This window comes from Chelon labrosus (genome assembly GCF_963514085.1).
Source record: "Chelon labrosus genome assembly, chromosome: 15".
NCBI classification, from domain to species: Eukaryota; Metazoa; Chordata; class Actinopteri; order Mugiliformes; family Mugilidae; genus Chelon; species Chelon labrosus.
In genome coordinates, this window is record NC_140348.1 from 14,512,872 (window position 1) to 14,532,059 (window position 19,188).

A 19,188-nucleotide genomic window follows, 5' to 3' on the forward strand; every position below is an offset into this window, starting at 1 on the left:
TAATCCTGATCAGAAGTCATGAGGGTTTCAAGTTCTCCTTAAGAGGTACAATATTAGACACACAGAGAATAAGTTTATAGTTGTATCTCATAAGATAGTGGGGATGAAGTCGCCCTGAAGCATACCAAACAACAGAACAGGGTGAAACATTGTCTTCTGTTCATTTTTCGTTGCCGTAAAGAATCCCTTGTGGCAGTACTGTCCCAAACAGAACACAAAACAAATGAAGAAATGTGTTTTCACATCAACCCTGACTTGTCACATGGAGGTCTCTCACCTGGCTGTGCCCTGAATATGTTCTTGCTGTCATTAGCAAGAGACCTCATGCAATGCCACACTTAAGAACTGAAGAAAGAGGAAAGGAAAATGAATAAGAAGTGAATGGTCAGTCTTGACAAAAGGGGGCCAGCCTTGCGTCGACAGGAAGAAAAGCATTAGCGGCCTTTATGTGCATGGCGGCGGATTTCCGTGTGCAACACTGTCAGTGTACTTTCCCCTTAATTAAAACAGTCACAAGTTTCATTGAGCGGCGAATCAAAGGGTGGCTACACCATAAAGCAGACTCAACTCTGTAACCCTAAGTGTGTGTGCGCGCAGAGTTTTGGAATCAAGCACAAACACAGACGGGGATGAAGGGGATTTAAGCTGGGCCCGTTCCCATGGTCAGTCACTCAGAATTGGTCATTACTGTCCTGCCTGGAGATGAAAACACAGCGATTAAGAATTAACTTGGAGCAAAACATGACCATTTCTAAACCCTCAAAGACAGGAACAATTTTAGATTGCTTTGGCGGATTTTTTCTGCAGTTTATAACTCAAAGAGTGTTCTTTGTTGGGTGAATAAGCTGGTAAACAATAATCTAATCATCCAAAACCAATAAGCCATTAAATGTTCTATGTAAAGTGTTCCAGGTAGGGTGACTGCCTCAACCTAATACCACTTTCTTATTTTACCAAAAACAAATTGTCATGTTAAGTCATTCCACAGTGAACCGGAGCAGACTTCTCCAGTGACAAACCTCAGTAGAAGAACACAACTGGACAATGGCAGACTCAACAGAGGGTAAGGAAAATGCTTGGTCCACTTTAGTAGGTGTATGGGATGTCCTCTCTGCTGCTTTGTCATACTTGGTCTCTGGATGAGGAGAGGACCCAGTCCCTAACAGCCTAATGACCCGACACTTTCCAGACCATTTCATTTCCTTGATGGTAGAGGGACAAACCTCCACCCACAATCATCCCCTCATCAATTATAAATCATCCAATGGTTGGATAATTAAAAATGCAACATTATTTTTTTCACTCCCCCGACAAGACAAGCCCTCTGGGTTTTCTTGAAGCAGGGTGGGATTCCCCTCTCGTGTTCTCTCCAGCGGAGAGTTAAAAAGAACAAAGAGCATGAATTATGCAGGGGGATACATAATGGCAGAAATTGCTAATCATAGCTCATGCAACTCGAGAAGTTTAGACAAGCAGACTGACTGACAGAGGGGTGCAGAAGAGACGACACAGGATAGGGTAACATTGAGAAGATTCTGTAGGGTTTCACTGTGGGCTGAAATCAATGGGGTGCGCCGATCACTCAGGACAGAAGAGGAAAGACATCACACAATAGTTCATTTATTTTATACAAATAATATACCAGTTGTGGCTTGGACACACCAGCTAACTGCATGAAACTACAAATCAAGAAAAATGTTCCCAAAAAATTCAGCAACGTGGATAAAAGCCACCGTTTTCAAGCAAGCTTGATCAATGTTTAATGAAGACGGTGGTGGCAGTAGTGATGGGATTGTATTGTCTGACAAAGCTGACATTCCCTTAGTGAGTTTTAATCCCCAACTCTGGCAGATAGGCCGCTCCTGCGGAGCTCCACGTCTAAAAGGCATTCATCTTGCACACTGTTTTTGTTTCACGTCAGGCTAACATAAACCTGGCTGAAGTTCACTGGAAAATGTAGGAGTGAATAGAGGGGATTAGTATTACTTGGATGTGTATGGCACAGTGTCATATTGGTTTCTGTCGAGGATGCTGCTGCCAGCAGTTTTGCAATATCAGGTACATGGTTGCACTTTTTAACATGTTTGTTTTTTACACTCTTGGATACTCATGCTTAGAAAAAAATAACTCAGCAAACTAACTTTTTATTTATATTTAAATGTATTAATGTTACAGTAACACATAATGCATGCCTAAAACTAGTTCAGGATGTTCTCTGGTTGAATGCACTGTGTATTACATTATCATTTATTTTGCATTTTAGTACTAATGTATTTAGATAGTAGTTTTTATTGTTATTGTTGTTTGGGGTTTTGTTGTTCAAATTAACCATGTTTGATGTTGATATCTGGATGCTTTCATAGTTTCTTGCAGGAACCATATTTAACTCCAGGTGTTTTGCTCCTTGCTGTAATGACAAACTTATCACCTGAATCTTGGGCTCCCCGGGGCTTTGTTGAGCTTTACAGCTTATTTTATTGTTTAACTGTCCAGCCTTCTTACTTTACTGCTTTGTTTGACTACTATTGTGGCGTTTTCGTCCCGCAGCAGGCACCTATTTTTATTGGGCCGTACCTGCTCAGGAACAAGTTAGCTGCTAGCAGGTGAAGCATTTAGCAGCTAACGAGGCAAACATTTCCTACAGAAGTTAGTAGAGACACCAAAAGCAGAGCTAATAGGAGAGTTACTGTTGAACTTACATAGAAGAGTTGGCCAGAAACTCCACATGACTGGCAATGTTGCTCAGTCACTGCTTGACGCGACAACCGGCAAATGTTTGCTAACAAGTTCGCCATATTGATTTATAAGGTGCTCGCTAATTGTTTCTGCTGCCCCCTAGTGGCCGAAAAGATGAACGACTTCAGCACGTTTATAACCGGCTAAAGCTTGAGTGTTAAACTTAAAAGACTGTAATGTAAATTTTAATTCATTGTTATTTAATAACAATGTATAATCTAATTGCCTAATAATTAAGGTTTTGTTTTACTAGATCCAAAACAAAAAAAGGGATAAAGAGAGGATGTTTTGTCATCCTGACACACCATTATTATAGAAGCGGTGACACAAAGTCATGCAAAATGACACTATAATGTAAAATGGAATAAAGGATAAAACACCAAACGTTTGACCAGCTGATCGAGGTCCATAAACGTTTTGCTGTGTAATGGCACCCACCATCACAGAGGGGGGTTATTAAGTAGTGAGCATTTGTGCTGTTTGTTGCCAGTCGTCTCTGTCACAATGATGGAGTGTCTGTCTGACAGGTGCTGTGATTTCCCTGACCCCATTGTATTCAAACAACACAGGCTCCTCACACAGGAAGAGCAGAGGAAACAATGGTACAGGTGAGTTTGGAAGAATTTCCCCTCAAGGGCCGTCCACCTGACAGTTAAAAAAGGTGTGTGATTGTGTATGTGTGTGTGTGCCTTCACACTCCTCCTTATAATGTGGCAATTTGCGATGTCTTTTTGCGCTTCTTAAAATCATATGACAGTTGTAGCTCATCTTTATGTGTAGTAATGTACAATGATCCTCAGGAGGAAGAGCTTATAACATGTCCCCTCACTTACAAGAGGGGACATATGTGCTAAATTCAACCGGGCCTGCCTGTCATTATTTGCGGATTAGTGCTGGCCTGCACCCTCTTTGATGTGGACATGTTTCACACTTCCGTCCTATTGAGCTCCAGGGACTCGGCAAAGGGAGCAGAGAACCCAACAATGGATAGGAGAGAATCAGGCACAAGCAGGAGTCGTCTTCTGCTATGTTTTGAGCTGCAGGGAAACTTCCTGTAATGAGGAAGATAAATACGCAGCAACAATTACGGCTGCACGAATGAACAATCACCTGAAAGAGGCCCCACAAAAATGTAAATGCACATATGCCCACATGCATATAGAACATACATACATGCATGCATTTCCACATGGCTGTATGCACACATATTTTGTCTGCACACACTTCCCCTCTCACACACAAGGAACATGTGAAATCCTCTTGATACTGTGGGGTCTACTGCCCTCTGCAGGAGTCAAACGAAATAAATGAACTCAACGGAATGGCAATATATATAGATATCCTAGCTTTGACATATCCTGAAATTGTTTCTGAACACAGCTACAACAGCAGTGTATAGTGTATGTTTTAGAACCTGGGCTTGAATTTATGTTCATGGGTTTAAACTGTGTTCTTTTTAGAGTTAATTCCATTTTTTCTGGGAGTTACAAGCAGCCGGCGCGTGCAGGGCCAGGATATGGCTCAGTGAAGCTACCTTACAGACGCAAACACAAGGACTCTTTCAGGCACGGCAGCTCCACAGCCGTATGAGGGCACTCAGTGTTCCACCCCAACCACAGGATTTATTTACCTTCCAACGACAGGCAACCAGTAAGAGGAGATTGAGTATGCTTAGGGGTCCGGGCATGTGTGTGCGTGTGTGTTTGCATGAGGGGTGGAGAGCTCGACTGGAGCGGTGTAGTCACCGTGTGACACTAGATTACTTAAGCTAGAAAGTGGATGTCATGATCTTCCTAAATATAGTCACAAAACGGAAACAACTAAAATATACAAAGCATTTGTTTTTAGCAAAAGTTTGTTTATTCCTCCAAAAGCAATTTTGGATCAACTGTATAAATGACCTACTGAACAAAGACCGAGGTGTTGAAAGGAGATGCTTAAGAGAGGAGAAATGTGGATGAGAGCCAGAAAGGGTCAAAAAGGGGGATGGGTTTCCTGTTTCCTTAGCTCTCTCCCTTCCCTTAAACGGCACAAGTGGAGTCATTGAATCTACGTGTGCATAAAAGCGCCCTGTGTGCATCTGTCGGTACAGTAGTTTAATGGCATGACAGTCTGACTCAGTGTCACCCCTCAAATAAGCAGAATGTCTGGCCTAAAGTGAGCAGTCATCTACATAAGCTTTACAGATGAAGAATGATTATGATTAATGTCCTGTACGTGCACAGTATGCCATACACCACAAATCTATTTACATGTTTTTATAGCCACTAAACAGCCAATGTGTTTACAAAGAGTGTAACAAAAAAAAACTAAACACTAAGACAAACCAATTGCAGGGTGCAGTCACGAAACACCCAGTAATGGATCCATTGTGGTGTACCGCTACACTCCAGCTGTCGCAGATTATCACATCTGCATGTTAGCAGGAATGTGTCAGCGCGGAGAAGACTAGAGTTAGTTAATTTTAAAAAATGTCCGTAACTAAAAGCAGTGCCGGAAGCAAAGCATTCAGGATATTTTTGAGAAAAATGAATGAATCCAGCAATATAATAACAAATCATTGTAATCATCACAGCATTTCAGCCCTTCTGCCCTCTTCAAGAAAGAAAGAAAGTGAAAGCGTCTCAGAGGTGTAAAGTATATGTTCATACGTCTGCAGAAGAATGCAACAACACAACCAGCAAAACATAAAGTAGTCTGAGTAGACTAAAGAGCACATAAATGTCAATAAAAGTGCTAAATCCATGTGGTAAGTGCAGTTTTTATTAAAGCTAGCCCATACCACAATCTTCATTTACCCAAACACTGAATTATTTGTCTGTCTACTCACCAGAAAAGTAATGAAAATGGACCTGTAGTTATTCACTCTCTCCTCTTATATTCAGTCATTATGGCAGCTAACCCATCTGTAATAGAACACTGCTGTCACTGACAGTTTTAATTATTATTATTAACAAAAGTCATCAACTATAACAACTATGTAACTGTGTAAGTATGCATTTACAAACATAAGTTAGTTCCCACAGTGCCCGAGTCATAACTGATGATCCCTCTGTGAACTATTCATCTTGCTTTCCCTTTAACCACGCTGGCCTAAAATACTTCTCTGACCAGATTGGAGAATGAAGCAACACTTGGTTTTCACAGCCGAGTACCTACTATTTCTAAATTATAAAAATAATTTTACAGCAGTGTACACTGTTTTGGCAATGCACATTACCTTAGCTTGATAACAGAGTCCAGTATGAAATTCACTTCTAAGTTATTTCTTTGTGTAAGAGACATTTAACAATTTGATGTGTTTCGTGTTGTGCAGGATTGAGCTCTCATTCTGGGAATATTATATTATCTGGGTTAATTGTAGGGAGTGTAAGGACAGCGACAGATCTTTAGCACAGTTAAATGTTTGATACGTGCTCTTTCATTTTCAGCATTGTGTAACACTATGCCACTGCCGGTTATGTTTGCAGCTCCACCCACATGATTTCCTGTTTCCTCCTGCATCTGACCACAAATAAGGGCCCGGCCTGACAGCATCGTCAACCTGTGGAGACGTTGCTGACATTTGTGCCGGATCCAGCTTATCAGCGGTATTACTCTACAGCACCACCAGTGGTCAACAATACAGGATCCCTTGAGGTAACTTGAGATGCAGCCAGACTTGGTTTTTCACTCATCACCAAAACCTTTCCTCTTTTTGCAGGACAAAAACATCTGCAGTGGAAATTACATTGGGGGAAATTCTCCGAGAGAAAATCAGCTTGACTCCCAGCTGTGAACTCTAAAGTGCTTTCCCTCAGCTGCTGTGAAACAGACAGAAAGAATGCAGACCTGAATGGGCTTCTTGTTTCTGCCTCATTCACACGCAGCCTTTTGGGGATCCTTGACAACCGCATGCATTTTGGATGCAGGGCTAAAGTGGGAGAATGCAACTCAGTGAACGAGCATTAATCCTAATTTTATCCATGTCGTCCTCTGCCTCTGTGCCTTCACAAGCATTGAAAATACACCTGGTAAGAAAGCAGAAAAACATGCTGTGGAATCTGAAATGGATTGTATGGACTGGGCCCTCTTTTGTAGTCTTTAAAAAATACAGATATAAAGTGGTACTTCTGAAAAACTTCTGTCTTGGTGGAGATCATAGACTTTATACGGTCAGTGGTGGTGATGTGTATACTCAGCTACAACAAGGTTTTAAAAGTATTAAAGTCAAAGGCGAAAATACCAGAGCCTTTACAACGTCCTGCTCTGATCTTTGGTCTGTTCTGATGATTTGAATACTGCTAAAAAAAACGTGCAAGAATATAACATGTTGCAGGTAAGCTGTCAAGCAACTGGTTTTTATCTGAGTCCATGAACTGCTCGTTTTTGTTATGTATGATTTCTAGTTGCTAGTACAGAACTTGAATAACCTCAAAGTGACAATTTAATAATTCTAGTCACAGGGAAAACAGGAAGCAAGTTACTAAACACTTTTGTAACTTTGAAAAAACTGTTATTCTCTGTTTCAAGATGACTAAGTCTTCTGGTTCAATGACATGCTTTCACAACACAGTAAATAATCTGTAGTAAAATCATGCATCCAATGTATTCACTAAAATGTGTCTAAATACAGGACACTTATATAGTTTGACACAAAAATACTGCATTTATTTGGGCGAAACCAACAAAATGAGTTTGGATGGAGGACAGAGTTTCTGTTGGTCAGAGCTGTGGACTTGATTCAGATTCAGTATTTAATTATTAGGGCCACGAATTGACAGGACTTAACTATGGGAAATGAAACACTATTAGAAGAGCATCAGAAGAGAAAATGTTCGAATTGGTAGTATTTCAATAGTCTGTGAAGTTATAGAGAGTAAATGTGGACAGAACAGACACAAGACTTGAGATTTGCTTCATCAAAACGGCATAAAATCAGCTTTGTTAATGTTTCCACTATGAAAACTTCAGTACTGATGCAAACATTTTCTCCAAAACACTGCATATTTGAATTAGTGAAATGCATTTTGTGACTACACTCACTGTTTGAGTCAAAAGTTCACAATGTTCCTCTAGGCTTTATTTCTTCTCTGGTGAGTGCGAACAGCTCTCTACTTTATACATATATTCATATTCATGTTTTCAAAGGAAAGGTAGTATAAGCCCGCTGCTATATTGAGATCTAATGCATATCCCCTTTCCATGAGCAGCACAGCAGTTTCAGTAGGGCCTCAGCCAAGCTGAGCACAATGCTGCCATTGAACTAGTCACAGAGGTTACCTTTATATACCGTCAAGAGTGACAGTTAACGCCACACCACCTGGGCTCCACTTAAAGTCACAGGCTATATACATACATACCACATGTATAGTATAAATTAGTCGTCACAGAAACACACGACTTATATCTTTATTCTGGATGTATTGGTTTTGCTGTCAATTTTATTGAGTTGTGAAGGAGGGGAAAAAAACTTGCACGACAGTTTTACAGATGTTCACAAACACACCAGAGCTGTCTTGTCTGTCTTGACATTGACTTAAGCTGCCTAAGGAAAGGAGCAGCACGTTATTTGAAGAGAAGCAGCCTTTGTAAAATTACACCAAAACTGCATGTTTACTTGGAGGTGGGAAAGGATTGGGAAATACATAACTATATTTACGGAAAAACCAACCCTTGAAATGCAAAAGACACATCTGAGGTACGTTATATTTCTTCTGCAGTGTTGCTTCATTTTATATGACATGTGTTTTCAGCCTTTTATACGCGAATTATGAGACAAGGGAAGTGCTTTAAATGGCATTTGGAAGAAAACATCATAAATGAAACTGTAATTTCACGCAGCATACTGTTGTGAATGCTCGTCATAAAGGCACAATGAAAAGCAATTACACATTCACATTACCTGAGTCGAGATTAGTAAAGCCTATCAAAGCACATTAGGTATAATCCTAAATTATTCCTGTTTCCTAGTCTAGTGCAGATCTATCAAAATACAGGTTAAACTATGCTTTACTGAGCCCTGTGTCTGAAATCCTATGAACAGAAATATCCCTTTCCTTTAAAAACACATACAGACGCGACAAACATCATTTTCACTGTACTTCATCCCTGAAAATCCAAACACGATCTACTAATACAACTTTACAGTCAGGCTCGATATTATGTCATTTTAAATGAGATATAGAGCATAACACAAAGGGATAGTTTGGTTTCTCTAAAGCAGAGTTGTGTGAAGTACCTACAAGATATGGGAGTCGAGTACCAGTATGGAAGCCAGGCAGTGGTCAGCAGCAAAAGCTACAAGGTATGTTATATTGCCGTCAGACAGACTTGTAACTGAAGAATATCAATCTCTGCAAAGTCACCATTCTCTATTTACAATATAGTCATCTATTGTTGTGTGGCATTGCTGTTTTCATACATTAATTAGGAACTGAACATGTTCACACTCCAATGTCCCATAATACCTGAAACTCCCATGTTCTGCGTGTTAACATGACAGTTTTGATTTAACGGCTTCAGTTGTGACTGAAAAGGGGCTGCTTAATAGCAAGGTAAATAATGTGATAATATTCTAAATATAGCTCACACTTAAACTGTGACTGTCTGATACGTTTCGCTGTTGACCCTTCCACATCAGTTCATTGCTTGGCTTCTGTGCCAGCACTTCCTGTCTGCTTCTCCAAACTCAATACGTGCAGACCACCATCTGCTGAAACAGATTTTGGATGCCACCCTAAAGAAACCAAATTATCCCATTAAGTACCTGGTTTCTCTGTGAAAACAATACGATGTAATAACTACTTCTCTTTATCCAGCAGCTCTTCATTGTTACAATGAGGCACACCATTGGTGAGTATAAATATTACTGTATGGCCCAAATGTTCCTGTTACCAGTAAAACATTCTGTGTGTTTTATGGCAGTGATGCTTACTAGTTTTGGTCTGTGCAATAATAATGGCTTCTCCTGACGCACTGAAGGAGGGTTTTGTACAGCAAAATGTTCACCTCTTAATTAATGAAATAACTTATCCTCAAGCAAACTGATGGACTTGTTGATGAGTGTCTTTTCATCGTCTATAAATCTATACCCAAACAGCTTCATGGTGGGTCCGCACACTCTCTGTACCACTTGGGCCAGTGTAAAGGGAATACTGAATCTCCATTTCTCAGCCTGCTCCGATGAGTTCTTCTGGGTGGAGTAAATGCCGCTGGCTTCCTGTGTGGTCTGGGTGTTCCTCAGAATCCACTCCCTAGCTTTGGAGCTAAACGGTATCCCCGTGAACCTGTACATCTCCTCTGCCTTCTGCATAGGGTAGCGAGCGATATCCTCGTAACGCACCAACATGTAGCGGCTCCTCAGCCAGCGAGGTTGGCTCAGTCCCACCTCCGCTGACATCCTGATGTGATCACAGTTTCCTTTGAGCCTCTTCACCTCCTCGTCATCTTCAGGCACCTGGCCGTCCTGCGCCCAGGCCTTCCACGTCTTATATTTTGAGGAGAAAGCCACCATGCGAGATGCCAAGATGGCCCGGGGGTCTCGAACTAGCTGGATAACTCTGACATCCAGGCGGGGGTCCTCCACCAGAGGCTGCAGCGTCTCCAGCTGGCGCACACGGACAGTCTTAATGGCATGGTGTTGTTTGGAAAGGCAAGATTTAGATGCAAGGGTCAAGTTCAGCGGTCCGCAGCGACGAGTCTTACAGTGATACCTAAAACAAAATAATTGTTTTTACTGATAAACATAATTCCAGATAGCTGCAAAGTGGCAGAGGTTACTTCAGGCATATAAGGTTCTTAAGGAAACATTTTGCTAAGGTTTCTGTTCAGAGAGCATGTGCATGGCCATGAAATTCTCTTGGTAGAGTAATTAGTACAAAATTACATCAAAAGTTAAAGATGCTCATTTCTGAATATAATATTTGGTCTGAAAACTATCTAGAAGAATTTTCAGTGGAGATATGATCACCAGGAATTCTAGTTCCCTTTTCAGACTTATTAAGCATCTAAAAGATATACAATACCTCTCAACAACATCTTTGTTGACAGGAGAGCAGACTGGTTCTTCACAGAGTGACAGGCTAGACTCTCTGCGGAACAGTGCTGGGGTGACATGGTCCTGAGGTGGAGGGGAAATATACTTCTCAAGAGGAGAGAAATCACACAGGAAGAGTGCTTGGAGTACGTCCCGGTAGATCCCTGCCAACACTGTCCCGTTGTTTGCCTCTGTGGCCGTCGTCAACATGCGCTCGACGTGCCACAACGGCTCAAACAGGTAGAACATGTTCTCCCCGTGCTGGTTGAAAAATTCCCCCACAAAAGAGGAACCCGTCCGCGTGGTGGCCATGAGTAATATGTGCTTGCGCCCACCACTGTAGCTGTAAGAGCCTACGTCATCCAGCTCGTCCTCCTCCTCATCCGCATCAGAGAAATTCGAGTAATTCCCTTTGGTACCGGAGAGGTTAGAGAGCAGCATTTTGAGCACCATCAGGGAGCCCTTTTGTGTTGTGTTGCTGTAATCCAGTGGGGTGTATGGAGTCTGCAGAGGAGTCTGCCTTTGGATCAGCTTGTCGGAGACCCTGATGAGATACAGATGCTTGATTAAAAACACTCGGCAACGAATGAAACAGTATGAAAGCCTGAGATAAGTTCATATTTTGCAGTTTGCATTCTGCTGACAACTGTACATGGAGGTTCTTACTGTACGACTGAGTTACAACTCAACTGAAATCAAACTAACTGGACTTCATTTATCAGTTATCCAGTGACAGGTAGACATGGATGCTGCATTTCCACCCAAGAAAATAAAACAGAAAGCAAAAAACATCTCACAAAATACCATATGGATGAGATAAAAAAAACATGATGCTGAACCCACTGAGAAACCTCTTTGTTAAAAAATTGCAAAATGAAAACCATTTTATGTTAAAGTTCATCATTTTCACTCATGCTTCTGAGGTTGTATATCAAGGACGCCTTGTTTTGCTTCTTACAAAGGCTGTGTCTCCGCCTTTGGGTCCCTGATAGACCAGAACAGTTCCAATAAAGGAAAAACACTTGCAACTAGATGTTTTGTATCACCTATGAAGAGGCCTCAGTAAACACATTATTTGTTTTGCAAGTCTTAATCTCTTTATACATTTAAATTTTTAACATGAGACTGATTAAAAGATTTTGTGTTTCTAATCATTTTGCAATGAAGATGTGACTTCCAAGTTCTCAATCAGCCTGTCCCACGTGACACTTGTGAATTTAATGTTGGTACATGGAGTGGGGTTAACAGTCTAGTTAATCAACTAATGGTAGCCTTTTCAAAGATGGATGCAGGAGTGCATTGTAGATTTTGACACACTGAAAGTCTGTCTGGCATGCAGAAATTCTACGTTCTTTCATATCACAGTATCTGTGAGTTTTTCTTTGAGTTTTTCTTTCAAAGACCAAGTACTGTCCAATACAGGACAAATCTTCAAATGAAAAAAAGAAAGGTTTTTGTGTAGATAAGATATACAGATGTACTGCTGCAGAAATATGGCAGTGATGGTAAAGTATGCCACTAGTGTAACATTATAGGTATAGCATTATTGTTCTGAAAATTGTTCATTCAGTAGGATCCCTAGGTTTGAATGGAGAGATGGAAAGGAGCCAAGTGGCAGATATGTTACAAGTGTAATGTAGCTGCTGTTAGCAATCTTCTTCTCTGCTCTAACTCTTCTAAGAAAGCAAAAAACATATCTGGGATAAAATGTTGAGCACATGTGCAATTGCATGTGCAATTCCAAGACTAACACGGAAAACTAGTTGAATTGGACAAGCAAACGAGATGCAGACAGAGACGCCGGCCAAGATAAAAATGGAAAGTTGCCTCACTTCCTTCTGCACAATTAAGTTAGGAAATGTTCTCCATTCTCTTACATTGAGAGGATGTTGCTCTCCTTTTCAATGATGACCAGGGCCACAATGCAGATGAAGACGACTGCATACTTGGTCTTCATTCTTGAGTCCTGATTTTGTAACTGGATGTCTACAGTCTAGTCCGTCTGTCTGTTGGTCATAGCTTCATTCTGCAACAAGAGAAGCACAAACTGTAAAACATAGCAATATCAACATGATATACCCATTTTATTTAAATGTCAGTGATTTATTTTTGGTTCTCAAACAAAACTAAACAACGTGTGGTTACAGCTGCACTGATCTGAGACCTTAATGTTCACTGGTTTGCACGACAGTAGCAGGTCTTGTTAATGTGTTTGTGTCATTCCTTGGAGCTACAGAAAAAGACAGCATTGGTTTTCTGCAGGGCTGGTGTCAGGCTAAAGGAAAAGGGAGAAGGAGTGAGAGGGAGAGAGAACACAAGAAATTTGTCAGCTGATCTCGATTCTAAAGCTGTGTGGTCTCAGCACTCCCATCTCTTTAACACAAAGCCACATTCAAAAGTTGCAGCTGCTGAATTACATAATCTTACCATTATCTTATCATCAGCGTATTACTTCCGGGACTAAACTGTGTAGTGACTTTACAGGCGCAAGCCTCAGCCTCAGGACAGGGCAAGTCAGAGCTTGGCGGTACCAAATCAACTGAATATCAGAAGGCGTAGTAACCTTCCCACGCTTCGGGAGTATCGCATTACCTTGCTATTCAGGAACATAGAAATAGAGGCAGATCAGTTAGGAGGCCAACAAACAGTGGTGTCAGTGGTGTCTTCTTAGAAACCTCTGAACATTTCTGACAATGGACTTCATTAGAAAGCATTCAGTACACTAAACTCCTTCATTTTGAATAAATCATTCGCGCTCTATTCTCGTGATGCTGAAGGAGAAATGTAGACGTACACATGCACATTTGGCCCTGTCAGAAGAGTGAATCCCTTCCACAAAGCATACCATTAAATGAAAACACACCGTTCTCAAGTAGTTGGTGGAGTGACAGTGTGCTCCGCGAGCAAATAGCACCCAATTATCTGAGCTTAATACGCCATAGCCGTCAAACTGTCAGGCTGAAGCACATGAGCTGGGAACTTTTACATATTCAAGAGTCGCTGGAGCGTTTGGCAAATCTGACTATCTGCTCAAGCAGAAACACGCATCACTCTGTTTATCATCTCACTACAAATTACATTAATGGCAGCCTTCAAAGCCTCCAAGCAGGATCTCGTGGAGATGCTGAAGTCTATATCCTCACTAAAAGCTCTCGCTGTTCCTTCAGGGATGTGAACAATTAACAGTTAAAGGCAAATAAGAACAACATTATAATTTGTGTAGGTGCTGTGTATCATTTTCATTTGACTGATTCATTTTAATATGGATGTCAACCTGAACTCACCCCCCTTTCTCTTTCTCTCTGTGTGTGGTTTCTGTTTAATACTATGGCAGTCATTTAGGGGGAGGGGGCATTCAATTCAGTTTCATCTCCACCATCCACTGAAGCAGAATAAAAACAGACTAATGAATACATGTGCATACTATTAAACTCTAATGCGAAGAAGTGAGAGAATGGTGCTTTCACGTATTCTAAATAAAATCTGGAAAATGAGTTTTATGAGAAACCTACATTTGTATTAGAAAGGATTATTGATTATGGTGGACAACGCGTCACACACTGCCTCCACATTTTCACCATCACCGTTTAGACCTACATCTCAAGAGGAAGCACATCACACATGAAGTGTACTGGAAAGAGCTTGGTAGATTTTGCCATCATTCAGTGTTTATAGGGTTTTACGCGCACGGCAGCAGGATGTTTACAAGATCCTGTGCCGGTGCCCCCCCTTGCATGTTGTGTTTTCCACCAAGCTTTGACTTCGGCTATTTCCTGGCAGAAATAAATAAGACGTAGAGTTATTCAGGTAGCGGCTGTTACAAACCTTTAGTCGGTCTCTGTGCGCAATCGAGCAAAACGTCCCCGATCTTGTGAGAAACACCGTCTCCTCCTCGATGCATCTTATAGCTGCATTGTCTCGGGACAAGGACACACTGCCTCATTGTATCCTCGGACGCGGGCTCCTCTTCTCCCCCAGATGCAGCGCGGAAACAGGGACGCGTTGCGGAAACATTGATGCGAAGAGGAGCGCACGATGAGCCGGAATAATGTTTTTTTTAAATTTCGATTGACTATTGAGTTAAAAATAAACGTTTTTCCTCTGAGTTAACAACACAATTCTCTGCAGAAACAAGCACTTGTATTTCCTTGTCAAATGACTATGATTGTTGTTATTTTTTGTTGCTTTTTTTTTTTTGGTAAAATTGTTTTCGCTTCAAAACTTTTCCTCCAACTTTTCTCATGTGCTGGATCCCACTCCACGAGAGAGCTGCCTGCTGCAGCCACGCTTCACGTCACCACTCTCCCTCCGTGGGACATCCTGTGTTGGCGAGGTCACGTGATGCCAAACAACCTGCAATTTTAAAGAGCCCCCCCATTAAGAGGAAATGCCTGGTCCACGCCTCCTTTTTTACATCAGCCAACGGCTTTATTTAGTTGCAAGTTTTGAGCTGTAGCCGAAATGTCTGCAAGCATTTAAATAATCTTACATCCCAGTTTCACTGTACATCAGATAAGATGTTGAAGACGACAGCTTCAGAGCAGCTGCACTGACTTGAATGCCTCATATTTATATATATATATAAAAATAACACAAAAAATCCTCTAACATATAAAATAGTTTTAAATGGTAATGCATAAACAGAACACAGACAATTCTGAAACAAACCAACCTTTAACCATGAGAAGTGGTGTTTTTTTCTAACTGCAATTTGGAAAGAAATGCACTTTATCGTTTGTCCTCAAAATTTGGTGAAGTGTTTTAAATCAAGAAAGGTGGAAAAATAATCAAGCAAAGCAAAAACCGTGGTTGTAGATCCAGTCACCTTTACACGGCTAACACAAATGAGGAATGTAAATAGTCCTATCATTTCTCTCTGGTTGTTTTATTTGGGATCAGATACAGCCTTGGAGACAACATGTTCGGGGCAGTTGTGACTTTCATACTGAAGATTGGATTTGAAATTTCTGGTTGATCATAGTTTTTACTCAAAATGCACAAACAAGACACAACATGCATTAGTGCATCAATGACGTAAACAACCCTAACAATGAAAAGTGGACATTGTTCTTTGATTTGAAAATAAATGCACTTTATTGGTGTTTATATTGCTGAAAAAACTTGATCAAGAAACTTGTCCTGAATGCAACACAGCCACACGTTCAATATATGCTACAAATCACAGCCAAGAGGAGAGAAAAACAACAACAACAACAAGCAAATAAAAAAGTGTCAGGCAGTTTACTTTCAATAAGACTTGCATATGAGGTTATAGAGCTGCCCAGCTTTCTAAAGTTTAAGCCCATCTATTATAAGAGACTTTCTCAAGTCAAGCACCAGCCCATTTCTTTCAGCATCCAATCGTTACGTCTCTCGTCATTAGAAGGCGAAGGGCAGTAATGACCTGCATCACATTTGATAAAACAGCAGCCTATTCCAAATATGTGTGCCATGTTTTTGTATCTCTCGCGTGTTAAACACTGTTGCATTTCAGTCATAGAAAAGATATACAGTAGTCCTTATAGGGCTTTTATTTCTGAAGACAATATGATGTTTCAGTTGTTGTATGTCATACAAAACACAGCAGCACAACGGGACAACCTCTATTAGATACACTTCTGAGAGAGAGTACTATCTTGCATATTGTCCCTGGCATGCTGGAGAAACGATGCTTATATTATCATCAACAAATGTCTCCTGTGAATAGGTTGAAAAGATATACCTAGAAAGATATTATTTTATTTGTGGTACTGGCAAGAATTTCTAGGCCTGTGTGTGTTCAGTAATACAGCCCAGCTAGTGTAATATTCTGGATAAATAAATGTGGTTCCATATACTTATTTAATACACTGCAGTCATTCAAATGCACGAGAATAAAAAGGTCAAATACTTTAAAAAGCATTCGCAAATTAAAATCCAGTTTCACCACCGACGTTTTACCGCTTGGGGGCAGCAGTGTCATAGAATGAGGAGTCCAGTGCTGTTAGCAGACAGAGGTCACAGTCTCAGTTTGAGCTCCTGTGTGATATGACTGCATCAGTAACATGACAAGTTGACCTCAAGAGTTTAATTCAAAAATTGCTTAATGTAATATACAATATATATTTAATGTATCACAGACAATATGAAGTAATTTCTGTTTAATGATAGCCTCTGCACATTATAATTTAGTTTGTTTAAATTAAATGTTTGTTCCCTGTATTATGCACATCACAAAGATTCTCAATGGGGTTAAGGTCTGGACTCTGTGGTGGCCAATCCATGTGTGAAAATGATGTCTCATGCTCCCTGAACCACTCTTTCACAATTTGAGCCCCATGAATCCTAGGATTGTCATCTTGGAATATGCCCGTGCCATTAGGGAAGAAAAACTCCATTGATGGAATAACCTGGTCATTCAGTACATTCAGGTAGTCAGCTGACCTCATTCTTTGGGCAACATAATGTTGCTGAACCTAGACCTGACCAACTGCAGCAACTCCAGATCATAGCACTGCCCCCACAGGCTTGTACAGTAGACACTAGGCATGATGGATGCATCACTTCATCTGCCTCTCTTCTTACCCTGATGCACCGCTGCCCCACTATCCTTCCAGCTTTTAATAATGCGTTAGACAGTTCTTAACCCAGTTTTAGTAGTTTCTTCAATCTCCTTAGATGTTTTCTCTTCTTGACGCATGCCATTGATTTGACCCTTCTCAAACAGACTAACATCTTTTCCACGACCACAGGCTGTGTCTTTCAACATGGTTGTTTAAGAAATGAGAAGCTACTCATTGCATCAGTTGGGGCTTAATAACTTGTTGAAAGATGATCCCCCATGCAGTAATTATCCAATAGGAGGCTCGTACCTATTTGCTTAGTTAAATCCAGGTGGTGACTTTTATTTGGCCAGGCAGTGTACATACACAGTATGCCCTATTTCTTTTATTTCCTGCAAGTTGCTATTGTTCCATTAACGACACTTCTGCCACCTCGAGGTTTTGTTAAAATCTCACTATTAGGGCCAAAAATGCAGACACAACATATTCTTAGACTCTCTTATTTCCCCAGTGGACGGCTGCTAATGATCATTTCAGTCCACTGTGCTTCTTGTAGCATGTGTGTTGTATCTTTTAGGGTTTTTCATGATTTATAACTGTGTGTTCACCCTCCTGGCAGTCTGTGAGGTTCACAAAAATGAAAGGCTGTTAACACTATACTCTACATGGAGAGATTAGAGACGTGACCTAGTTTTAGAGTGGACCAGGACTAAAAGCAAACCTCTGCCCTTGGCAAACCACACTAGAGATTATCAATAATAATCCAAAAATGGTAAAGCTGAATTGGGTATCTTGTCAACAGGTGTTCTGGCAGACAGAGTGATAATGCAGTGACACAAGTGCTGTTCGAATAAGACAAAGTTTCCCTTTCTATTTTTGGTTAATCGTATTTTTTCATTTTCGGCGTTTCTACACGGGAGGGGCACATTTACAAATGCAGTTTTTTGGGCATTACCACTCCAAAAAAGACTAACTCAACTGATAATTTCACCAACGCTGCTCGAGACATTGCATTGTGAAGTACAGTATGTTATCACAAGGTTGTTTTTTTTCAGGGAATGGAGATATATTTACACATGAAAGATTTGTCTATTATCTTTTGAGATTCTTGTAATCCGAAATGTTCCTCATGTCTTAGTGATGAACTGTCCACATGTCTACATGCTCGTTCGACAATTTTATGGATGCTCACGTTTCTGAGACACGTACAGGACTGCAGCCAAACCGATTCCACTCGCAGCTCTTTCTGTCAACATCACCACTTGATGAGAGGCCAGAAACGTGCTCTTAGTAGCTTCAGACGCATGATGTAGTCATAGCAAATCAAGTGTCGCTTAGAAAAACATTTTCTCTTTACAAATGTTCTCTTCTGCTATGATTTTATTATTATTAAATGTTTTTTATTTAATTTTTATTCACATTTTCTATGATAGTCCTGGCCACGAGAAAGGTTGCTTGAATAGGCCACAATCACCGGCTTCAAAATAAACAGAGTAGAACAACTTTATTCCTATAGCATTTCATTTCATGAACAGTTTATTTTTTTCATTGATTTGGGTGTGTTTCCTTGCAAATGCAATTAATTAGTAATGAGCAGATATGCCTATTTTTGGACTTATTTTTGGTAGAATCAGCCTCTATGATGTGTTTGGATACCAGAGAATGACGCTTTCCTTACAAATGTTTAATGATAGAACAGAGATTCACACCTGTTACATTGTCTGCTATTTTTTTTTATCATTTGCTGCTCAAATAAGTGCCACGACTTAAATGGTCCATCTAGAAAGGCCCAACATGCGTCAGTGGAGGACAGAAAGTACCAATACTGTGAAAGGCTGCAGGACGCACTAAAACCTATTTGAGCCATATGCTCTTAAGATAGGCATCAACCTA

The 19,188-nt window shown here is 40.6% G+C and overlaps 1 protein-coding gene across 2 annotated transcripts; it reads right to left on the bottom strand.

Moving 5' to 3' along the window:
- Nucleotides 1-7,346: 7,346 nt before the first annotated feature.
- Nucleotides 7,347-15,219, bottom strand: chst3a (carbohydrate (chondroitin 6) sulfotransferase 3a). 2 transcript variants are annotated; one of them, XM_084561892.1, is made up of 4 exons: nt 14,579-15,219; nt 12,631-12,779; nt 10,743-11,297; nt 7,347-10,430 (listed from the first exon to the last, which is right to left on the bottom strand). In XM_084561892.1, exons 2-4 carry the CDS (start codon nt 12,708-12,710, stop codon nt 9,734-9,736), a joined length of 1,332 nt encoding a protein of 443 aa, XP_084418018.1. In that variant the 5' UTR covers nt 12,711-12,779; nt 14,579-15,219; the 3' UTR covers nt 7,347-9,733. The 2 variants fall into 2 exon arrangements, with proteins under 2 accessions (XP_084418018.1, XP_084418019.1); XM_084561893.1 differs by lacking the exon at nt 14,579-15,219 and having other exon boundaries at nt 12,631-13,185.
- Nucleotides 15,220-19,188: the final 3,969 nt, after the last annotated feature.